Raw genomic sequence first — 24,172 nt, 5'->3', positions numbered from 1 at the left:
CTACGGGTATTCAGAAGGCAGCTCGGGGGCAAAGCTGCACAATTAAGCGCGGCTTAGCCATAATTATGAAAGCTTAACGAAAGCGATTAATTTAATGTATCCCATCTACAGTTCAGCAGTCTCTTATGGAGGCCATTAATAAGACTTTTCAAATTCACATAATTTAAAAAATAAAAATAACAAACCAAAAACAAAAAAATTTTAATATTACATGGAATTTTTAATTGAGGAAGAAATAAAATTTTATTAACAATTTCGAACTATAAAACAATCTTAATAAAGTTTTGTGTAAAATTAATAATTAAAACTTATATAGATATTTTTTTTTATAATATTAAACTGCAGTAAATTATATATTAATTAGGAACGCAAGCCAATTTGTACTAATCGGTTTCATTTAGTTTTTATATGGATTGAAAACTCTTAAAAAAGATGAATTAGTAATTTACATATTATCGATTTGATTTTAATGCAAAGTGTTAGGCTTGTTTTAAATTATTTAAATATTTTGGACAATAATATTAACAGAGTTATGAATTTCAAATAAATATTATGGGTACATACAGATTAACTATAACCATACCTTAAAAATCAGTGGTTGATAGAATGGCGACATCTATGAATATATATTGATAGGTACGCTATTCTTTACTTTACTGTCAAGATGCAAATGTAATTATTTGACATCTCTCTTTAAGTTGATATATGTACAGTTTGTCTTATGTAATATTATTATAGTAATTGTACGAGCTCGCAAATTGACTATCTATCACACTAAAGATTTTCTTTCACGTCAGCCATATTTTAAAAAGTCTGAATCTTTTCTGCGGCAATCTTTGACCGCTTTAACTCGGGGAACAATTCTTTGTGCCATTTTCTTCTCTAATATATGGAAACCAAGCATTCTCCAAGTATGTGCAGAGATGTTGCTGTGTCTTCCATAAATAGTCTGTCTTCGTTGATTTCTAATGGCTATATTCTCATTATATGATTGTTAAGATAGCAATAAATAGTTACTAATACAAGTATTGTTTAAGTAGTCTGAATCTTTTCTATGCCAATTTTTGACCACTTCGATTCATAGATCTATTTTTTGTTCCACATTCTTATCCAAGTATGTGCACAGATGTTTCTGTGTCTTCCATAAATATTTTGCCCTCATCGATTTCTGATGGCTATATTTTCATTAAATAATTATTATGAAAGCAATAAACAATCATTATTTATTATTATTTGATTTTATTATTTGATTTTCTTCTCCAGAATGTTTCAGAAAAAAAAGCTTGTTTCAACAGGAACCTCCACGGTTAGAACATTTTTGGTTGGCTTCGTTTACGAAGCCAATCCAGTTGACAGGTCTAGAGTAAGTTTAGATTGAATCAAAGAAACTCAATTATGCCATTAGAGTTTCCATAAAATAGATTAATGTAATATTAATACATTTTTTGTACAGCAACCAAACAGAAAGAATCCCATTTATATAACTAAGGAATGATATGTTCTTTTATAAACGCCAATTTACGCGTACTATTCAAGAATAAATCTGTTCAATAGTAAAGTCTAAAATATATCTAATCACCTAATAGAAAAGACATTTTTTTAAGATGGTGCCAAATACCAAAGTGTCTCCTTCAATGTAATAATTAAGGCTGTTGCCGAATCTTTTATTTATTTCAGGTAAAAATGACATATTTAAGTAGGGTTCCGTCTCAACCTTTTTTTGGATAAATGTACCTTTGTATTATCAATTAAGTAACACTTTTTTTTGCGATAAAATAAGTACAATAAAACATATATAGTTGCTTTATTCAAATTAAAAATTTCCTTTCGAGAGAAAATCAAAAAAAAGCTTTCCATCAATTTCTTTCATTCGCAACTCACTGGTATATTCTGTTATCAGAGCTCATCTTTGTGTTCAACACATTATCATTGGTATATCAGTTGAAGTGAATAGAACAGTACTACTCGTATACAAAGTACATATCCAAATATTACTCATTGGCAAAGACATACAATGTGCCATGTGACACCCTTTGTAAAAGTTTTGTGTCATCTGTGAAATGCCAAAGAGACAAATTTTAGTTATGTAGTTAAGGTTATCACAGCACTTTTTTCTTCTCTTTGTGACTATTACTTTGTATTGTGAAGTAATTTTAAATTCTCTGAGATACAAATTAAACATATTGTTGACAAAACTATTCCACAGCTTAGATGTTTCCACCGATGTTGGTTGATGTTGATACTGATGTTGATGTTGATGCTGAAGTTGTCTGTTTTGTTTATAGTGTAACAATTTTTATATTGCCAGTGAGTTTGTATGCTATGTTAGCTTGTAACTGCAGCAGTTGCTACAAATTTATGATAACTACGTCTTTATATAAGTAGTAGTGTAAAGGTTAAACATATTCGTTTACACTATTAGCATAGCTCAGATAGAAAACTTTTCGGCTTTATATGTATGTGTATGCCAATTCTATTACTTGATGCAGAGCCAATGCAAATGAGCAACATGTAAATTTTCCTTTGAAATTTATACTCTTGTTGATGACTACAATCACACCTTGAACTGTAAAAGGATATCTACAACTACGAACTACTACCACTTCTACTATTGCTACTACTCCAACAAGCAAGATATTCAACATTACAACTTTTGCCAAGTTTTAACCAAGTTGCACTACAACAATTGCTTTGAGTCTACTCATTTACTAAACTTTACTATTTAAAAGGACTCTTGTGCTTTTCACTTGCATAGGTAAGTGTATATAAAGTATGCAAAGTTTCCATATGTTACTTTTTGCTTGTCCTATATCCTGTACAAACTCAAAGGCACTTCCGAAATCGGTTTAGCATAGTACAATAACCACATACACACCGATTTATTATGTTCCACAATTGTACTTCAACCATCTTTTGGATGTGAGTATGGGGGGTGGAGTTCTGTATATTTTATAATAGGATTCATATATTTGTATTGCCAAGTTTTGTTTATTTTATGGTTGCGTATGTGCTCACCTTGTGTTGTATTGAATACATTTGGTACAATAATTACACAACAAAAAACAGAGCACACTTTAGGAACTAAATCGATTTACAATAGGAGTAAATTGCATCGCCAGAATGTAGCAATTATTTAATTAGTAAAATTATTGCACAGCTGAAAGACTTATTTTTCGTGACACCTAATTGTGTAGTAGTGCTTTCAACAAAATTTCTAGTAATATTCTGTCCATAAGGACTACTAAAAAGATTAATGAAAAACGCTATGAGTTTAAAGAAAAGGGATTCATTTCTCATTTCTTTAAAGAAAGTGGTCAAATTTTCTCTCATTTCTTTAAAGAAAGAACAAATTGTTCGCCGAAACCAAATTTTTTTATTACAAATAGTCCACTAGTGATTTGCACATAAAGATCTTTATAATCTTCTTCGAATACTAAGATTTTTTATAAACAAGTTGCATTCATTAATAGTTTAGATAAAAGAACAGGAAAGATGTTTCAGCAAAACCGATTTAACTTACTCAGAATAGGTGACTTCTAACTCAACATAGCATATTGTACAGTAAATGATGATTTCAGATTTTCGATCGAAAGTCCTCTAAGATATCTGATATCTATTTTATTTTCTTCTCTAATTATGAACATTGTAATAAAAAAAAGTAACATACAAGAAAAGTTTTTCGGTTTCATGCTATTATTTAAAAACATGCCTTATATTAGTACAAGTGTCTTCAATGTCTTATCTGTCGTTTTCCTTTTACCCACAAATTGATCCTCCTAAACTTATAACACACAGAGTTCAATTTCCTAAAATTTTAATTTGTGAGCCTATTTTGAAGATCATATTAATTACTCATCACACATTAATAAACTTTAATCAGATTCCTACAAATCACTTACTGACTCTTCATCTATCTTTTTCTATAACAAATGTCTACTACAATCTGACCGAAAATGACAACTTTCGAAAAGACACAATGAAATATATAATGTGTAAATTCGCATTTAAAGTAAACAAACCTTAACCTTAACAACAAATCTTGACCATATTGATGAGATAACTTCATGAGATCAATGAATGAAAAAATGGTATTCTGCTAGCCGTGGTAGAAATCACCTCAAAGCTGCAGTCAAGAGCATCATCATTCTCTACAACTTGTACAACTATTCAGGTGTCCTATTCTTTGTTTCAATAGTTGTTATATTGGGATCGTTATTGACTTGTTGCCATAGACTACTTCAAAAACTTTCACAATACACTACTAGTAAATTAAAAAAACTGGATAGAAGTTTTCTGGAAAGTTTTGGAAATAAACTTCATTTCTGGAGAGTATACAGTAATCGAATACTTGGATAATAACATGTACAGGCATACGGTTACAATGCTCCTGAATTCACTTAGATCTTAAAGGTTCATTGTGATAATAAGGCTGTAATCGAACACTTGGATAATAACATATACAGGCATATGGTTACCCTGCTCCTGAATTCACTTAGATCTTAAAGGTCCATTGTGATAATAAGGCTTAAAATAAAATTTTTTAAAAACAATTCGAGGCTCTTATAAAACGTTGGGATGTGTTGAATCTCGGCATAGAATACTTTCGAAAGAGAGTTTAGAGCATAAAAATTGCTGCTAATTGACAGACTTGTTGATAGCTATTAAATTGTCATTAAATTTGATAAAAGTACTTATTTAAACAGCATTTCAAGCTTTGCAAAGGTTTAAAGTGTTTTAAAACCTCTGAACCTTTAGCCATAACCGTTTTTCCCTTATATGGTAACACAATGGGCCAATAAACCTAAGCAAACCCATTTGGATTTCTAGTACAACCTAAGCTAATCTAACTCAATCTGCTTATTTTAAAGTACTGTTGATAACGACAAGTACAAATAACTTTTCCAACTCTTTCTTTATATAACTATTTCAACTTTCAGTCAATATTTAAACACAAAAGTGACGAGATATTAAATAAAATTTCTTTAGTACTTTTACAATATTTTGAAATCATTATTAAAATCGTTACAAAAAATCATAATCATTATCTAACACTTCTGTAGTAAGTATATGGATAGTACATATTAATATTTATTCTAATTTCATAATATCCATTTCAATAATATTTTAGTTCAGTTGTCAGTATGGAAAATTTCAAATTTCTACCGTCCAAAGTTGTTCGAAACTTTCTTTTTTTTTTTAATTCCATTTCTTTCAGAAAAATGTGACTCATATGCCCATCCCAACCACTCATGACAATTTTTGCAAAAGCAGCTGTTCACTTAAAAATTCCAATAAGTTTCAACTCGTTAAAAGTTTATGTGTTACTAAAACATAAACAACATAATTACAATTAGCAAAGTTTAACACGATTTCAAACTTTCAAGATACTTTCCAGAAAATTTTTACTTTATATTCGATGTTTCAGTCGTTTGACAATAATGAGCGACAACATTTGACAAGAAACTTTACTTAACATGTGTGGAAATTGATAATAACAAAAACCTAATATGTAACGAAATTACTAAGAAATTACAACTACAATAAACAAAAGCACTAACCGCAACAACAAATAGTAAATGAATTGATACTTCGCACATCCAAACCTAAAGTTTCACTCCCAATGACAGATGACAATACAATATCTTGTAAAGAGGTCGTAAAATTTTATCAAATGCACCTACCCCACTCCTCTATTCCTGTACACATGTAGTGGTAAATTGCATTACATTGATTTACATGATAGGCTACATGTACGGAGACCACAAATGAAGCAAATTTATTTGACCCTACAACGAAAATATTCCATGCGCCTATAGCACACATGATATAAGGGACGAGGAACATAATATATCACCCAATGCTAATAAGTCAAATAGTTAATATCCAACACTGGTGGTGGACAGATTTTGTGTCAGCAAATCAAAAATACAAAAGAAGAACTGTCAAATTAATAAAGTGAGAAAGTTTTTATGTCACATAAACAAGAGGAAATGGAACTTTGAAAATTGTCAATATTCGTATGGAAAGGATTTCAGTTTTTGCACATATACACACATACATCTCACATCTGTACTAATGAAAGCTCACACAAACTATGTAGTATATGTGTAGGTCATGATCATATAGCAATATCCTTCAAATTGCTCATGTGTATGTGTGACAGTTCAATTAATGTAAGAAAATACACAAAAGGAAGCAATAACACTGCTGTCAAGAATGACATTTTGAAGTGAAAATGGCTTCAACATAGCAGAAACTAAATAAGCGAGCAAAAAGCACATAAAGAGTTTGGCAAAGGTTACGCCTTGGATTTTCTTGACATTTGTCAGCAATTTTCTTTTGTAAATGAAATTGAATTAAATTTTAGAACATTTGAAATTAAATGAAATTTTTTTAAATGATACGCCAGAGGATAAGCATTAGAAGGATAAGCATATCGAAGAAAATAATCCATTTAAATTCCATCAAACTAAAGGACATTTGAAAGAAGGAAATTAAAATTCTGCATTAAATTTTGGAAACTTGAGAAGTGGCAGGTGAATTTGCATACTTCAAGTATTTGCATATCAAGAAGATTTTCTCAGAATTTTTCCAACATTTTGAATAAGTAAAATAACTCAATTCGTAATGATGAAGATATTGTGATTATTATAAGAAGGTTTTTATTAATCAAACATTGCCTTTCATATTATTAAGTTTTAGAAGCTAAATATTTTTCATAAATTTTGAAAAAAGCAAATATATATAATATAATTATTATAATTATAATATATATATATATATATATATTATATATATATAATATATTATAATATATATAATATTTATATTATATTATTAATTCATTAATATGTAAATATTTAACAAAATATAAAGTTTATAATATTAACAATATTATTAACAATATTTGTTCGCACCTCCGACGATGAGCAGCCCGACTTCTGTATTCCACACTTACAACACAACCACTACTGATACTTTACTGCATCACTCCTTTTACCATTGCATTGTATTCAGAGTTGCCCTGTCGCCATAAAGAAACATAGTATTCTTTACATTCGATCATCATGATAATCGTCGTTTGTCGTCAGACAAATACTCAACATCATTTTCATTAGTTTTATAAGTTCGTTTATAATTGTTGAACTACAAATACCAAGCTTAGAACTTTAAACCTATCATAAAACTTAACCTTGAATATATATGTCAAAAAAAAATTAAAAATTAAAATACAGATTTGCTGTGTGAACCAGGTTCTTAGTGACGCCAGCTAATATACAATACAATCCAAATACAAAAATTATTCGATTACGATCACAAATTTAGAATTGCACTCTCTCAAATCACTTGCAATATATGTGTATTCCGTTAGGAAGATATGTTGAGCTTTAAAGCATACTTCTATAAAATCATTTAAGTAACTTATTATCAGAATTCAACGAAGCTCTTATTACAGTGGATTACCGACACTATTGAGCACAAGTGCTTAAGACAGCTAACTCTCATTTCATCAAGCAAAGAAGAAGAGAAGAAGCTGGAAATCCAAATTATAATCACTTGTACTGAAAGAATAAACTATATTGGTAATTGCTTTACCTATATATTAAACTTCAAAACTACTTCCATATAATTAATATATTATCTATTTATATTTAAATATATTATGTTTTTCAAAATTTTACAGATTTCGTAATTCCTTGTAATAGAATTACCAAAATCAATGAGCAAAATATTTTTAACCAAATTATACTAAATTTAAATATATTCAATATACTTTTAGAATAATAAAAAATCAAAATTTTCAGATTTAAGGCAATTAATGGATGATGATTTCGGATTCAAAAGTTTGAACACAGGTACGTACTCATTATTAAGAGATTTGTTCAATTTATTCTGTGAGTAATAAATTTTTCTTTTTAACTATTCCAACGAACTGCCAATTTAGTACCTTATGTACACACGAAAGCTTACTTACTATACCGCTACGTCCAGGGACTAATCTCCTGCTAGCCCAGATCAAAGCCAGAGACTGACATATAATCTGACTAATGATCTCATCTGTCATCGTCGAAGAGAGAAAGTAAACTCCTTTTTCGTACACCCTAACTCGTATACTGGTCGTATACTGATCTTTCAATCTATGTATGTTATGTACCAAAGCTATTTCTATGATACCCACAAGGGACCATTATTTTAGCTCAACCTGCCTACCTTCCATTAAGCAATATTTTGATTTCTACAAATATTTAATTAAATTTAATACTTCAGTTTATTTAAATTTCCTAAAAAGTTAAATTTTAACAAACAAGAATATTTTATTTTTGCAATGAATAAAATATGAAAATGTTTGGAAATGCTTGAAGAAATATGCTCATTGTGGTCAAATTTCATGAAAAAAGTCCAATATAATTTTTCACAAATTGTGTGAAACGTGCCAAACATCGACTTGCATGGCGCTCCAACAAAAGTGTAAATTCATATGTCCTGGTAAAATAGTAAATTTCAGTTTAATTTCAACATTTTACAATTTGCAACATAAGTTGTTAGTTGAGAATAAAAGTAACGAGCAAAGAAACACAAAAATCCTAAAAATATTGCATAGTGCCAAGTGTGCGCATATTTTATGCGGTATGAATGCATTTGTAAAGTGCAGTCAGCTTCAGACCTTTCCCTACTGCTAGTCGGAAAAAAATAACAGAAATCAGCACAAAGCATATAAAATGCAACAACTAAGAATACAATATGAATATAATTTGGCTGCACACACAAACAATAGATAAATCCTACTAGTAATAGATACATTCTAGGACAAGCGTATAAAAATGTGGTAAGTGGAGCACCTAAAATTCTGCAGTAATGTAATAAAGCAGTCAAAAGTTACTAACAACATGGTTGAGCAAAGAAACTGAAGGTTACTTTAAAAAGTTATATATAAATAACAATGGAATCTACACAAAAAATATAAAAGATAAGGGTGCGGGAAATACTATGACTTATAAGCGCCACTCTAACACACGTGTTTTTAGTTCCGACTTTTACTAGTTACTAATTCATTTACATACAAACAAAATTATTATGTTTATGCGACCTGAAAATGTAATGCATAGTTGATATTGCACTCGCGTTCATACCAACAATTGTATAGGTCACTCGACATTGGTCCCTCGTTGCAGATTTTGTAGATTGGATCACGTCGCACACATGAGTTACACACCGCAACACATTAATTCATTTAACAACGAATATGAATCACAATGCAGCTAGTAACGTTTACACTGCTCGAAATGGCTCCTACAATACCTCCCTCCCCTCTAATGGATCACTGAAATCGTCGTCTGGGTCTTATTTGAGTTATTATATGCAGAAGACAGAAAGCAGCGTTGAAAGTAATTTTCGGTAACATAAATTTTAGCTATGCAGTCAAAAAAATATATCAGGGAAAAAACTAACTAAGCAGTAAGCAACAACAACAACGATGTATAGGAGAGAAAAAAGTGAGAAATTGTACTAGCGAATCGCTGTAGTATAGCGAGTTTGAGTTATTCATGCCAAAAAACGTTATGTCTCACACATAAAATACATCCACTCCACGGAAACGTATGACTACTCCATGTCTGCGGAAGTGAGTTTGAGCATGTGTACGGTGTAAGTGTGAAATAAAAATGGCGTAGTATTTATGGTTTTTTACTTTTTACAACTGTAGAAAGATTTTACCACATAAGTGCTCTTAAGGGCACTCAGCACAAGATTAAATGTTTTCAATTTCTTACGGACAAAAAGTTTTTTTAATTAAAAAGAAAAACTTCAACGCACACATCAATTTTTTTAATAGCTGCAATTTTCGTAAAATAATTAAAAAAAATAAAACTAAATTAACTATTTATTTATATTACTCTGGAACATTAAATCGTTGTTGGATATATTATCTTATGGACTTCTTATACCTGAGAAAATTTAATAACATAATAGTCAGTTAAATTATAATAGAGAAACCCAATAAAACGTCATAAGACCTCATTCAAATTCTTTAACTTCTCTTTATGGGTTAATTATTTATTTATATTACTCTGGAACATTAAATCGTTGTTGGATATATTATCTTCTTATACCTAAGAAAATTTAATAACATAATAGTCAGTTAAATTTTAATAGAGAAACCCAATAAAACGTCATAAGACCTCATTCAAATTCTTCAACTTCTCTTTATGGGTTAAATGATTTGTTTTGGTGTTTAGAACTAGTTTGTAGTGTGATTTTATTTGAATTCAGATTTATTGAAGCCAAGTTCTGGAATGTCACTTGGTAGCTCATTTAAAAATGTATACTTTAAAGTATTTTCATAGCAATTCTGACTTAGATTAGATTATTACTCCTTGTGATCTCATTTTAGTTGACATAACCAAATGAGATATACTAACCATTGTCTTCAATATGGTTTTGCGTATATACCTTAACCCTTGGTTACCAACCGGTGGTCCACGAGATGGTAACAAATGTTTCGTGAATCAAATTTAATTTATTAAAATATAAACACAAAAATTTTCAAGTAACTCCATATCTATTTTATAGCCTATACAATGTACCTATGCACTTATACAATACATTATACATAATTCCAGTGACGCATAAAGCATATTCAAGTAATAATATAGTACATTATTTTTAAACTTTGTGGTCCCTACTTAAAACAAAAAAGTAGGGTTGGTCAAAAATAGGTTGGGAACCACTACCTTAAACTATTTGGTGCTCCAAATAAAGTTGAGATACAAGTTCTCTTTCGGTCTTCTACAAAGATAATGAAAAAGCATTTTTTAATACATTCGAGCTGCTGTGATACTAGTCGCGAAGTGAGTGTTGTTTTTGACCACTTATATTGATTTAGGTAATATTTATTTAATGTATTTTGTTCTTATTATAATTTCGCAAAGTTATCTTCGTTTTGGTTTTAAATATTATATTAAATATTATACAAAATTAGAGACTCCTTTAAAAATGCTAACTAAAACAACGAAACAACAGGTAAATGATAAAAATTTTTGATTTTTATTTATATCAAAAGGACAAAATCAGAGACTACTTAATAAATATTACCTAAGTGAAAAGTAAAGATGACACTTCCTCTATATTATAGTATCTCCGGCACAATCTGCTAGTTGGAATACGTCATTGTTGAAGTATTGGTGGAATAGCACACTGATCCCCTACTATACTTGACAATCCTATGTCCAGGCCTCCAACAAAAACAGATTTTGTGATAATTATGTTACAACATTTCAACTTATTAGTTATTATTAATAATTACATTAATAGTTAATTATTTGTTATTAATAATATTATATATAAACAACTCTTTTCTTTTTTAATGTAGTATAAACTTAAGCAGCAACTGTTGGGTCCGTATTCATACATGTACACCAGAAGAGTCAGACCTGACTTACTCTACAAAGAACCTAAGAGCCCTGAATTGTACTCTTCCCAAAGTTTCAAATATTATTGAGTTTAATGGCATATTAATGACAAAAAATCGCAATGCCAAAGCATAAAAAAAAATCAACAGAGACTAAATCTCAAAAAAAACAAAAACTGCTGAAATGGGTCAATTTAAGGCTTCGCACACATTTTGTAAAAATAGATGAAATGTGTTCTGGTGCAGCGTATTGCCAACTTTTCGACATTGTCTTTCCAAGTATAATTAAATTACACAAAATTCTATTTACTACCAGCTACGAAAAAGAATATATAAAGAATTTTATTTTACTACAAAATGGATTTGATCAGCTACATATCAAAAAGATAATACCAATTACTAAATTGGTTAGCGGCGATCCTATCGAAAATTTTGAATTTCTAGCATGGTTTAAGAAATTATTCGATGAACACAATGATAAAGGAAATGAACTTTTCTATGATGCAGAAAAGGCTAGAGACTATGCCCCAATTTGCATAAATTCTCCTGGATCAAATAGAATTCCACCTATTTATGTAAGACCGAATCCAAATATTTTTGATACTCCAAAAATTTCAATTACGGCCAATACAATGAACTTAGAAAAATCACTGGAAGATATAGATAATACTGAAGAAACAAATGTGGAGAATTTTGTATCGAAACTTGTGTACATTAATAAGCGTATGAAAAAGATGCACAATGTTTATAGATCCCAAAAGAAAACAACTGATTGGTTAATAACGAAGGTCAAGGAAATTGAAGAAATCTGCGCGAAATCACTCAGTCGTACTTTTAAAAGTCCTTGGCTACAAAGTTTGGATAATATTCTAAATGCTCAAACATTACATGAAATTTGGATGTTAAATGACGAGCACACTAAGAAAATACGAAAGGAAATGGATAGAGACCATACTTAAGAAGTGTTAGTTATTATGACACAAATACAGTAAACGGAAAATTCATATTAACGATATTTAATAGAGAAATATATATAATAAAACTCGCCAAATTACACATGACTCCTTATAACACCAATTATATTAGCTTTGGAAATGATTATGCTGAGTGAACTTTTTAATAAAGCGAACCAAAGATGACAAGACAACTCATACTAAACCAAATGTATAAGTGACCCAGCCTACAATCACATAACATCAACTAATTGATTGTTATCTAAAATAGTTGGATTAATAACAATAATAAATATAAATAATAAATAAATAAAGAGAACAATTTTGATCATCTGTTCTTTGATTTTTCGATGAAACTTAATAAATATCTACCGACTGAAGATCCATAATTTCTTAATTGTATAGTATACCCAACACTCTTAACGTTTCTATCCAAAATTCGTTTACGTAGACGGACCTGTATTCATGCACATAGTTTTAGTTTTCGACAAATTGATAAATTCAACTTTAGATGTCATCATCGATACTGATTCTAATTTGCGTGCTATAGCATCTTAGCTGTGAGCTAGAATTTGAATATAGTCATGCCTATATAGAATACGTAGTCGTGGTCGCTTGAAAAGTTACGAAGATAGCACTTAAAGCTCCTCTAATATTCTAAAGTCTGACTTAAGACAATATCAGAAACAAAATTAAAAAGTTTTAGAGTGAGTGAGCAATCTTCCCAACCTCCGAATATATATACAAGATATATGAAATCAAGATGTGTGTACATCTTGTTCATTTCTCTCACGATATAGAGAACAGCCTGTACATATATCAGCAAGTATATTTATATGCATGTATGTATTCATTTTCTCTGGTTAAATATGCAGACTATTTTATTAAAAATATGTTACTTAACATACAGAATCAATATTAAATACTGCCTTTTAAATTTTTAATGAATGCAAATAAGAAATGTTAATTTTTGATTAAATAAGTTGAAGAATTTATTACGACATTGCATTTCATCATAAATAACAAAGGCGACCTATTTAAATTTAAGATATTCCATTGTCCTTCATAAATGCCAAAGAAGGCATTCCTAGTTGAAACACACTAGTGACATGTAGATGTAATTTATGTTTTGTTCATTGTTGCTTTACAAATCCCAAAACATGTTACATTGAACGAGTACGTACGCAAGCGATTCAAAGCCAAAAGTCCTTCTTCAATGTCCTGTTGACCCAGTTTTGTGGTCACAAGTATCAGCAACAAATGGTAATGTTATCCGAAAAACAAAATCCAAAATGTAACAGAAAAAACCAAGCAGAATTTGGAAAAGAAAAAAGTCAAGCCTCCATGGGCGATGCCCAACCATTCGCCATGATGAGCGAGTAAGATTTTGACACATTTGCTGATGGTGGTGAGGTTATGCTACTTTGCGAGTGTGAAGCGAATGCAACAGTGTGTATTCTCCGCACCAGCAACACTGACGTATGACCACATATAAATACACATAAACATTAAACAAACAACACACATACGCGCTGCCACATGTAATATGCAAAGCAAGTAAACAGAAATGCTTATGGAACAGCGTACTCACCAAACACCAACCATGCACGTACCAAGTAAACAAATAATATAAACTGGGCCAAATCCTTTTTTAAATTGCATCTGTAGCTGTTGCTATCGCTGCCATTCCTGGCTTTGCCGCCTGCTATGCGATTACATTGCCCAGATACAATACCAGAGCGGCTGTGTTAATGGCTGCCACTATTAATTAAATGCAATGTTAGCTTTTGTAATTTGCAGCGGTAATAATACCCTAATGGCTACTATCAAAATATGCTAACACGTAGGCGTGTTGACTAAATTGGCTACTGGCCGGAGTACTACTGGATTGGGTGGATGTTCATTGCTTTGCTGTTTGACTGTCGAGTGCCTGACTTGCCTAACTTGCCTGACTGCCCGGTTTGATGAGGTTTGAATATGCTTTTGATATTCAAATTCAAAATTGCAAATTACCAAAGAGCAGTGAAAATTCATTTTAAATTTACTACTACTCGTAAATTTTGTTGACAAGTGAAAAATTACTTCAAAATTTTCAAACAAAAAGGAAAATTGTAAATATACCATGAGTAGACATTGAATAATTTAAGCTAATTTAGTATATCCCTCGCTAAACAATAACAATATCCTGTCAGAGATGAGCAACAAAATACTACCATGCATCCGCACCAACAACCAAACCGTCAAAAGGAAAAAATCACTTTTTCTTATCACAAAATTTTCAACAGAAGCGCATATTTTTATATGTTTGTTTGTATATAATTTCATCCGCATACTTTCGTAGTGGAAGCATAGGTACTTGGGTTGGGGTATCACAAAGTCAGTAATAGAAGATACCTGCTCAAAAGATTTCTAGACTTAATTTTAACTGACAATAATTTATAATAGCAGATTTTTATTGAGTAAAATAATAAGGAAATCTGTGCACAGTGGGCACAAATTCAAAACATTTAAACAAATTACTAAATAATAGCTTTTGAGCGGACTTATTCATCACTTAATTAAAAACTATAACGTACTATTTATAATATATTCAAACAAATTATATTTTATTGAAGTACTATTTTAATATTTCGATAGTCATATTTAGTGAACTAACAAAATATATAAAATAAAAATTTATGTAGTAAAAAATAAATATAGTGTATAGTGAAATAAACAAAGAGAAAAATTAAAATCAAAAAAATGTAAAACAAAGAAACAGCAATTTTATTTTCCACAGTAAGCAGTTACAAAACCGCAGGCCACTGCCTCAAACCAACTAAATGCATGAAGACTATATACATCAAGTAGAGTTTGAAGAAAATGAGAATTATAAATGAATAACTTTTAAATAAATATTAAATGAGAATTATAAATACCAGTTAATCAAGTTTAATATACTATTCAGAAGCAAAATTTATAAAAATTGATGTCGGTTTTTTCTTTCAGCATTAGACATCTACTGACAACTTATGTGTTATTACACCACAGAGCCTAAATTATAGTGAAATGTCTTTAAGTTTATCTACATGAGAATGTGTTGTTAATGTAAGAGATTTCTATTATCATTGTTGGTCGTTAGATTAACAATTTGCAACCACAATTTATTACTCACTAACACTAACTGGAATCGTATATTGGCGAAAGGTACTATCGAGTTAAACTTCTTGACGCGTATTCGAAATTATATCCTATAAATCGCGGGGTCCCTCAGGGGAGTATACTAGGCCCATTGCTGTACCTGCTGTACACATATGATTTGCCAGTGAACCCAAGATGTATTGTTGGAACTTTTGCAGATGACACGGTATTAATGGCTACAGGTCCAAACAACAAGGTGTCTACCACTAAGCTTCAAATCGCTCTTCAAGAAATTGAACAGTGGACAAATAAATGGAAGCTGATAGTAAACAGTTCAAAATCTAATCATGTAGACTTTACTAACAAAAGAGTAAATCAAATTTCATTATTTTTAAATAGCGTAAAAATTCCAGTTGCAAATTCTGCGAAATATCTGGGTATGAGTCTAGATGCCAAACTGAGATGGAAGGTACACGTCAAGAAAAAATTAAATGAGCTAAAAATAAGATACAAAAAGTTAACTTGGCTTATTGGAAGGAGATCTAAATTATCTCAGCAAAACAAGCTTATGATCTATAAACAAGTCTTCAAGCCGGTCTGGCTCTATGGTGTCCAAATCTGGGGCTGTGCGAAAAAACATATAATAGATATGATGCAAAGATTTCAAAACAAAGCAATCAGGGATGCAGTTAACGCTCCGTGGTACGTGCGAAATTCTGATCTACATCGTGACCTTGAAATACCTACTGTCAAGCAAGAAATTCAGAAGGCTGCTAAAAAACATTATGACAGGCTGAGACAACACTTAAACAGCACCATTCCAGCGCTACTTTGTGATGTCACTCACAGACGCTTATGCCGCTTCAAACCTAATGACCTTTTGAGGCGTTTCAACCAGCAAGGAGATGACTAGTTCGTATCTATATGCTCACCCTAGATAGACTTAGATAAACTTACTTGTAATAAAAAAAACCTCTTGTTAGTCAATATGACTAGTTGTTGTAAATTTAAACTCTTCATTTTGTTTAAATATAAATAAAAAAAAAAAAAAAAAAAACTAACATTTCATGAGCGCAGAAAAGTGCTGTTGTCTGTGTGTTTTGTAAACATAGATATTTCTTAATTAATAAGTTCTTAATAAATGATATATAATGATAATTAGTACTGCCTATAACGATTTTGTTTTCAAATGCTCCTTTAATCGTGTTCATATATTGTATGTACATTACATATTTCTCCAACTTGGTAATCAATGGTACACTTTCGGTTGGTTGTAAAAAATGGTTGTATACCAAGTTCCTGTAACGGTACGGATATAGTTACCATATGACTTGTTTTTCCCGAAAATACAAGCGACCATTTGTTTCGAAGTGCTTCGAGCGCGAACAACTTCTGTTGGATTTGGTTCATCTTGAAACATTCAGTTGACTGCTGTTTACATTCTGGCTCATTCGCATATATCCACGATTCGTCAGCTGTTACAATCTTATATAGTTGTTTTAAAATACCACCATTATACTTCTTGAACATCTCTTTAAGATGCTACAAACATCTTTTTAAGATGCTACAAGCATCTTTTTCAGATTTTGTCAAACGATGGATGATGACATTCAACAAGAACAAGCCTTTCTCATGACAATATTTTATATATATATGAAGTATTTATTTTATATATACTGGTGGAGCTATTGCCTAGGGTTCCATCAATATCACAGTATGTCGCATGACGATTTTTCATTATCAGTTCTTACACAGCATCGGTGTTTCCTGAAACAACAACTAATATTAGTCGACTTTTACGAATACGAATTTCGTCAATGAGCGAACAGCGACCACGATTACAATCATTGTACTTTTACCAGAGTTTCACAGTGGCAAAGGATGAAGCTTCATCGGCAAATGTGGAAGTAAATTGAAAGTCGTAATAAATCATCGAAAGAAAATTTTACAAATCACTAAATAACACAAATAATGTTCTTTTGACAACAAGTCTAAGGTAGGTTATCTTTAATATTGTCAAACTTTCGTATGGACACGTCAGATGACACCTGACAACAATTAGTGTTGTTGTCAGGTGCTCAAAATATAAATAGTGATTCTCATATTCCAAATCTCACATCATTTCTTTTGTAGGTAAATAGTGACCAATATTGTAAACAATTACCAGAATCTATTGATGGTCTTTCATACATTGTACAAATGATTTTTTCTATTGCAATTTAAAGAATTTTAATGTACTATGTCCATATACATATACAATTACTCATTTTACGCAGAACTCACACGAGAATTTTATTTGTAATTTTATATATATTTAATCCTATAACTGCTAGGAAGAGCATAGGGCCGCTATTTGTAATTTTAGCTGTCAAAAATTTTCATTTTGCATTAAAAGCAACAACAATCGACAGCAAAAATAACAAATATGACAGCTAAAATTACAAACAAAACTCTCGTGTTTATTCAGTATTAACTGTGATCATTTAAAACCGAAGTAGTTATATTATGCATGCGTTCAAGTTTTTTGAACTATCTCGAAATCATTATAATTCTGGTAAGAGGATTTAATTCTGTTTTTATAAAGAAGTTAGCAAATCTACTACAAAACATATTACTTTACAAAAATTGTACTAACAAAATTTTATTTTCGCTCCATTGTATCTCACAAAACGTCTAACCATCTCCTTCTGATATCCTAAATGCAATCATGAAAAATAGCAACAATTTCGATCAAACTTAAATTGTCTGCTAAATTTCCAAGAAATGTGAAACAATTTCTTATAGCGAATTGAACGCGCCTCCTGCATTTTCCCACTCCCAACTGGAGCAATCCGACTCGGTGTCTTTGTATAAATAATGACAACGAGCTAATGTGAAAGCTCTTCTCAATCTGGTGCACGTGAAATAGAAGTAAAGTAATAAAATTTCTTCATATAGAAAAAATAACAAAAATAAATAAATAAATACTCTATAATATAAAAAGGAAAAAAATTGTCAACTTTACTGTGAATCAGTTACGATAAAAATCCAAATAAACGCATTGCTTCACATAAAATGATACTGGATGTAACCGTTTTCACATTGGTAAGCGCTTTAACAGCTTCAGCAAGAGCTTCAGATCCTGCTGTCAAATGTAAGTCATTGCTGGTATGCCTTAATAGCATTACAACAACAAGAGCAACAACAATAACAACAACAACATCAGGAGCAACTTAAGAGATATAAAACAAAAGTTTCCCGTTGTTCATTGAAACGGTATCGCATCAGTCAAAGTGACAAGTGTGTGCGAATGTCTCCCAACACTGCATTGCCAACGTAAAGGAAATTGTCGCCAAAGAAAAATGGAGTCACGCGTTACTGTTCTTCTTTTTCTGCCATCAAATCGCACCGCGGTAGCGTGGAAAATGTGTCTAAAGCTGTTAGATTTGATGGAGCAACAATCTAATAGGGTGACATGCTGAGGTACCTTAAAGTGTCATCAAACTCAAGTGACAGTTCGCAATATGTCACTTCTACACTCATACGCATTCGGAGCGCATTGCGTGCGATTCTTTACACACAAACGAACACAACACACAGACTTGAGAACGAAAAGTTAACACAATTACACTTTTTGGGTGAAATAAAATGTAATAAATATTACACAGCACATGCATTCACGCTGCTACTCGTGTAACCAATCAAAGCGTTAAAATTATTAAGTCGGAAAATTGCCACTTAAATTGCCTCTAAGCTAGGCAAAATACAAGCTGTCGGTGACTACTGAAGAAAATGGTAAGGAGCAAATTTATCATTACAAAAAAAAATGAAACTAAGATACAAAAAAAAAAATCAAAAATGATAAATTGCTTTAAAATTTTAAATGCTTTATGTCGTATTTATATAAAAAATTTCTTTTGATTCCATTCTTTGGTTAGAAGTCAAGTTCAAGTTAAGAGTGGAACCCGAAATGCTAAAAATCATTTCATGCACGATTCTTTACAACTTTATTCTATTATGAGTATTATTGCTCCAACAACACCCATTCAAGAAAACATTGGAAAATATTCAGAAACGTTTTCCTGCCACTTTTACTCTTATCTTCCTTTCACTTCAGACTATTAATAGACTCATTTGTATTAACTCGACTTGGTTTGACTGGTCTTAACCACTATGAAAAGTGATTAAATTCAATTAAATTGTAAAGATCTGCTGGCATTTGTGCCTAGAAGCGCTCACACCTCCTGCTGTTTGTGTGTCCAGCAACTGGCTGCTTCTTTCCTACTAGACTGACAATATTCCATTTACTTCGTAGCCGAAAAAATCAACATTTTGAGCCATTAAAGAATTTTTGACTGAAAGGCTTTTCTCGTATAACGAAATATCTGTATACATCTATGCAGTAAATAGGTATTTGAATATCCATTAGATATTTGAAAAAATAAAATTTCACTCTTTTATTCTCGAAGCGATGAAATGTTTGTGATATATCTTTATTTTGAATTTCCAACCTACTTCATAAAATAGTGAAACTATTGAGGTTTTCATTTAAAAGTAAAATCCTAAACTTTCAAATTAACTATCTTAAAGTTTAATTAAAACACCCAGGGAGAGAGTGTGCTTAAAGTAAATCCTAAAGTGTTTAAAATTCCTAATTAGGTTTTTCATGCAATTCTATTTCTTTAATGAATATTATTTCATTAAATTTCTTAATCAATTATTATAGTAGCACAATTGTAATTTATACGAGTAATTTACCTGACTTATTTAAAGTCTTTAACTCTAAAGCAGAGTTCAACTTGTAAACTCAGACTTGATTTTTCAGTCAGCACTCTAACGAATCAATATGTAGACTTCAAAACATTAAAGTTAATTAAATTTTAATTTGATTAAATTTTATATGTATGTCGAACTCCAATTAGGAGTCTTTGCTTCAGGTTTATCTCATATGGTCACTTAAAATAAAATAATTTACAAATTTTAAAACTGCTTTGTCTAAAGCAACAAAAAACCCATTTGCATTGAATAAAATATAACTTCACATCAACTTTATTCTCTAATTATTTTTGCTCTATTAACTTAATATTTAGCGCTTTGTTTGGCACAATATACTTTTTATTACGTATAAATAAAGAAAACAATTATGTTAATACCATAGTTATATTGATTTCAAGCATTGTGTTTAGGTTAAGTCATACCGACGATCCAAAAGATTTACTAAGGCTTAAAGTCCCACTATGTTACCATATAAAAAAATTCAGAGGTTTGAAAACTACCTTAAACCTTTGGCAAAATATAAAATTTTTTTAATGGGAGGTTCTAGACTTAGACTAGACTTAATGAAACGGCATCTCGTATGCGCTGGGCAATAAAAAAGCAGATATAAGGTACTTTCATCATTTTCTCAACTGTGACAGGAATGATAAAAAAATAGATTCAATCTTTTGGCATAACTTCCTATCGCCAGTGACTCTAGAGCCAAGTTACCGCAAAACTGATATCTATACGCATCATCTCGATGAGTGTATTGAATTCCTATTGAATATAATGTGACCAGCAGGCAAACACATGCCTACATATCGTTGAGTCCTCACATCTTTTATTATTACACTTATTTAGATGTTAAAACTAAGTTCCTGATTACATGGCCGGAGCAAAAACTGAGGATTCCATAGAGAAACTCTCAGACTTTATAAGTCTCAAAATGAAGATGTTACATTTATTATTAAGATAGCAAGATGATAAGTTTAATTTTATTTAAAACCAAGTATAAGCATTATAGTTTGAATTTCAGATTACATAGCTACGTAGTTAAAGCGAATAAAGATAATATTATCATCACTGATATCTCTTTGATTAAAGTTTTTTCATCTTTATTAGTTTGTATGCCAACAAAAAACAAACAAGACATAATACAGTGATAACATTGAACATAATCTAGTTGATTTAAAGTTATCAGTCCACTTTACATTAAAGCATCGTTCCAGAAATTGGATAATAGATGTTATGAATTGTATTGCTCATTCCATTAGTATATAAAAACTTCAGCATTGATCGTCTTCTCTATTTCTAGACACTTTTACATTTTTGCTTTTTATAAGAATGAAACTATCAAAGTCCATATCAGTACAGGAACTTATACCAGTAACTTAGCCCTTATTAAAACTTATTTATCGTATGTTGGTACTGGACATTGAACAGAAAATGTGAATACCGAAACTCAATTAATTTAATTTTCAGTAAAGTCACTTTCATTTTTTATCATTAGAAATTTTTCGACTGTAGAATAGATAGGTGTCTTGTCCTGGTACTTAACATCAAGCGACCTCTATAAATAATGAGAATCGCAATTTCTTTGATTAAAATATATCGCCACCATCATTTGTTTTTCAAAGATAATGTATCTATTATACAATGGATATATACAACTATAATTGGTATTGAGTTGGTCTTATTGTTTGTGATTACTAGTGTCTTAAAAGTAATCATAATATTACTCCTTTTCTCCAGTGCTGTTACAGTCTCACACATTGGTTTAATGTATATGTTTCTTTGTTAGAGTATATATGTTAGAGTTTTATCATATATAAAAGTAGATTTATCATATATAGTATTATAGAACTAATTATATTAAGTCTTATGCCCAACTCTAACAGGTCTATTTGTACGAATATTTACTAATTCAGTTAGTCAGCAAACAAATTTGGTGTTAACATTGAACATTTTCTTTCATATGAAGTCAGTTGAAACCCAGGTGAATTTTTACCTTAATCAAAATTCTTTACAAATTTACTTTTTTGTGCTGTTAGTTAGCACTTTTGCTCGTTTTTTATATCTATATGCCTGTAGCCACCGACACTGTTAACTGTGTTTTGGTAATGTAGGTATGTTAGAAACTCTTCAATTTCGTTTCTATATTTGACTATTTTTAGTGCTGTTAATTAGCATATTTGCTAATTTTAAAGTTTCCTTACGCGTTTCTTATAATTTTAGCTACGTTATTGCACGTTTTTTGGTGTTAATGTTTGAAAAATTTTATTTTCATTTTTGTTCTTTTATTTCACTCTTTATAAGTGAAGTTAACTAGCACTATTGCTCTTTTTTTTGATATGATATTCATTTTTGTTATTTGTTTTGCTTATTTTTAAAGCGGTGAGTTACCACATTGATTTTTAAATATTATACTAACTTGCACAATCAGTGCTTGCAAGAACAGAAAGAATATTATAGTTTTTATTGATATGATTTTAATTCAGTAGCGCTTAATTTTAATTCTATATATAACTTAATTGCTTCAGTAAATCATGTTTACAATTTTTTATTATGTATCAAACTATAAAATCAAACTACATCAAAATCTATGCAAATCGCTTTAGCATCATAATAGTAAATTGAGCATGTAATTTAACACTTATAATTTAGTAAAGCTCATTAAAAAACACATGATTTCTATTTTTCAAATTAACTTTAAATTTGATTCTCTATTATATTTAATTAAATTTTTTTATTGCAAAATATACATTGTCATAAAAGTCATACTAAAATTGAGCACGTAGCATTGCCAACCATAACTCTTCAGTTAGAATTTTAATCATTAATTTAAATCATTAATGTAAAATTATGCTTATCTTAGCAAAATTTAAATTTATTTCCAGCAATGTTCTTTAAAAACCTTCCTCACTTCAGCTTTTTATGATCCTAATAAACCATCCGTTTTATAATTCTACCAATATTTCAGCTCCTTTAACATTTTTATTACAACAATTTATAAGAACCCCGGATGTATCAGTTATTATTCATTAGTAGATGAATTAAAATAAGAAAATCCATTTCAACTCCCTGAAGCGCTACTTTTCAACATTCTCAACCTTTTGTTTACTTTAACTCCTATTTTTTAATTTTATGACTCTTGCTGTTTGCATTAATTAAGATAATAAAGGCAGACAAATTTTTATTACATCATTATAAAGTAGCCAAGACAAACATATTTAATAGAAACCCTTAAAGATATGTATGCCATAAAAATAAACAATGGACTCACCACCTAGGCTACTAGTGTAGTTCACACAAACTCTACATCTAATACACAAAAAAGAAAATTTCGAAAATATTTAACCTCAAACGATATTTCCATTAGGCAAGAAAATTAATTTGAAGACAAATGTAACCTTTTTCCGAGCACAAATTCCACATGGCTCGGTACAAATTTCAGTTGACAAAATGTTTTAGCATCAAAGTTACAAGCGGCAGAGAATCCAGCCAACCCAAAAAAAAAAAATACGAAGAAACACATTTCAATTCAAGTTCAACGATGAATGACAAATGCTCTGATAAGAATTAAAAATTAAAGCACCTTAAATTATTACCAGAATGGATGAGAAGACTATTTGTGTACCTTTTATCATTACCGAAAATGCCAAAAGGAAATTAATAGCGACTTTTTGATGAGAGTTGAAGTGCACCCGCCAAGAGATAGAAAAGGTGAAGTGACCGCAACAAAGCCAAGACACACCTGCGTTACCTCCGAGGTCAAGATTAAATGTAACTAAAGCCAACTTTTATTAGAAAGCCTTCGCATGCCATTTGGTTCAGTGTGGTTTCGTTTGGCTTGATTTAACTTGCCTATCTTGACTTGCAGTGTATGGATTTGCGCAGTATTGCCTCTTAATAACTTTCTTATTAATATTACACAGACGGCAACAGCAGTATCAAA

General features: G+C 30.5%; 1 protein-coding gene across 1 annotated transcript; it reads left to right on the top strand.

Moving 5' to 3' along the window:
* Positions 1-7,678: 7,678 nt before the first annotated feature.
* Positions 7,679-12,727, top strand: LOC119670425 (microtubule-associated protein RP/EB family member 1-like). Its single transcript, XM_038080681.1, has 2 exons — positions 7,679-7,856; positions 11,369-12,727. Exon 2 carries the CDS (start codon positions 11,530-11,532, stop codon positions 12,364-12,366), a length of 837 nt encoding a protein of 278 aa, XP_037936609.1. The 5' UTR covers positions 7,679-7,856; positions 11,369-11,529; the 3' UTR covers positions 12,367-12,727.
* The last annotated feature ends 11,445 nt before the right edge of the window (positions 12,728-24,172 follow it).

This window comes from Teleopsis dalmanni, chromosome 1, assembly GCF_002237135.1.
Source record: "Teleopsis dalmanni isolate 2A chromosome 1, ASM223713v2, whole genome shotgun sequence".
Lineage (NCBI taxonomy): Eukaryota > Metazoa > Arthropoda > Insecta > Diptera > Diopsidae > Teleopsis > Teleopsis dalmanni.
Note: the sequence above shows the minus strand (reverse complement) of the source record. Positions and strands in the feature narration are given on the sequence as shown.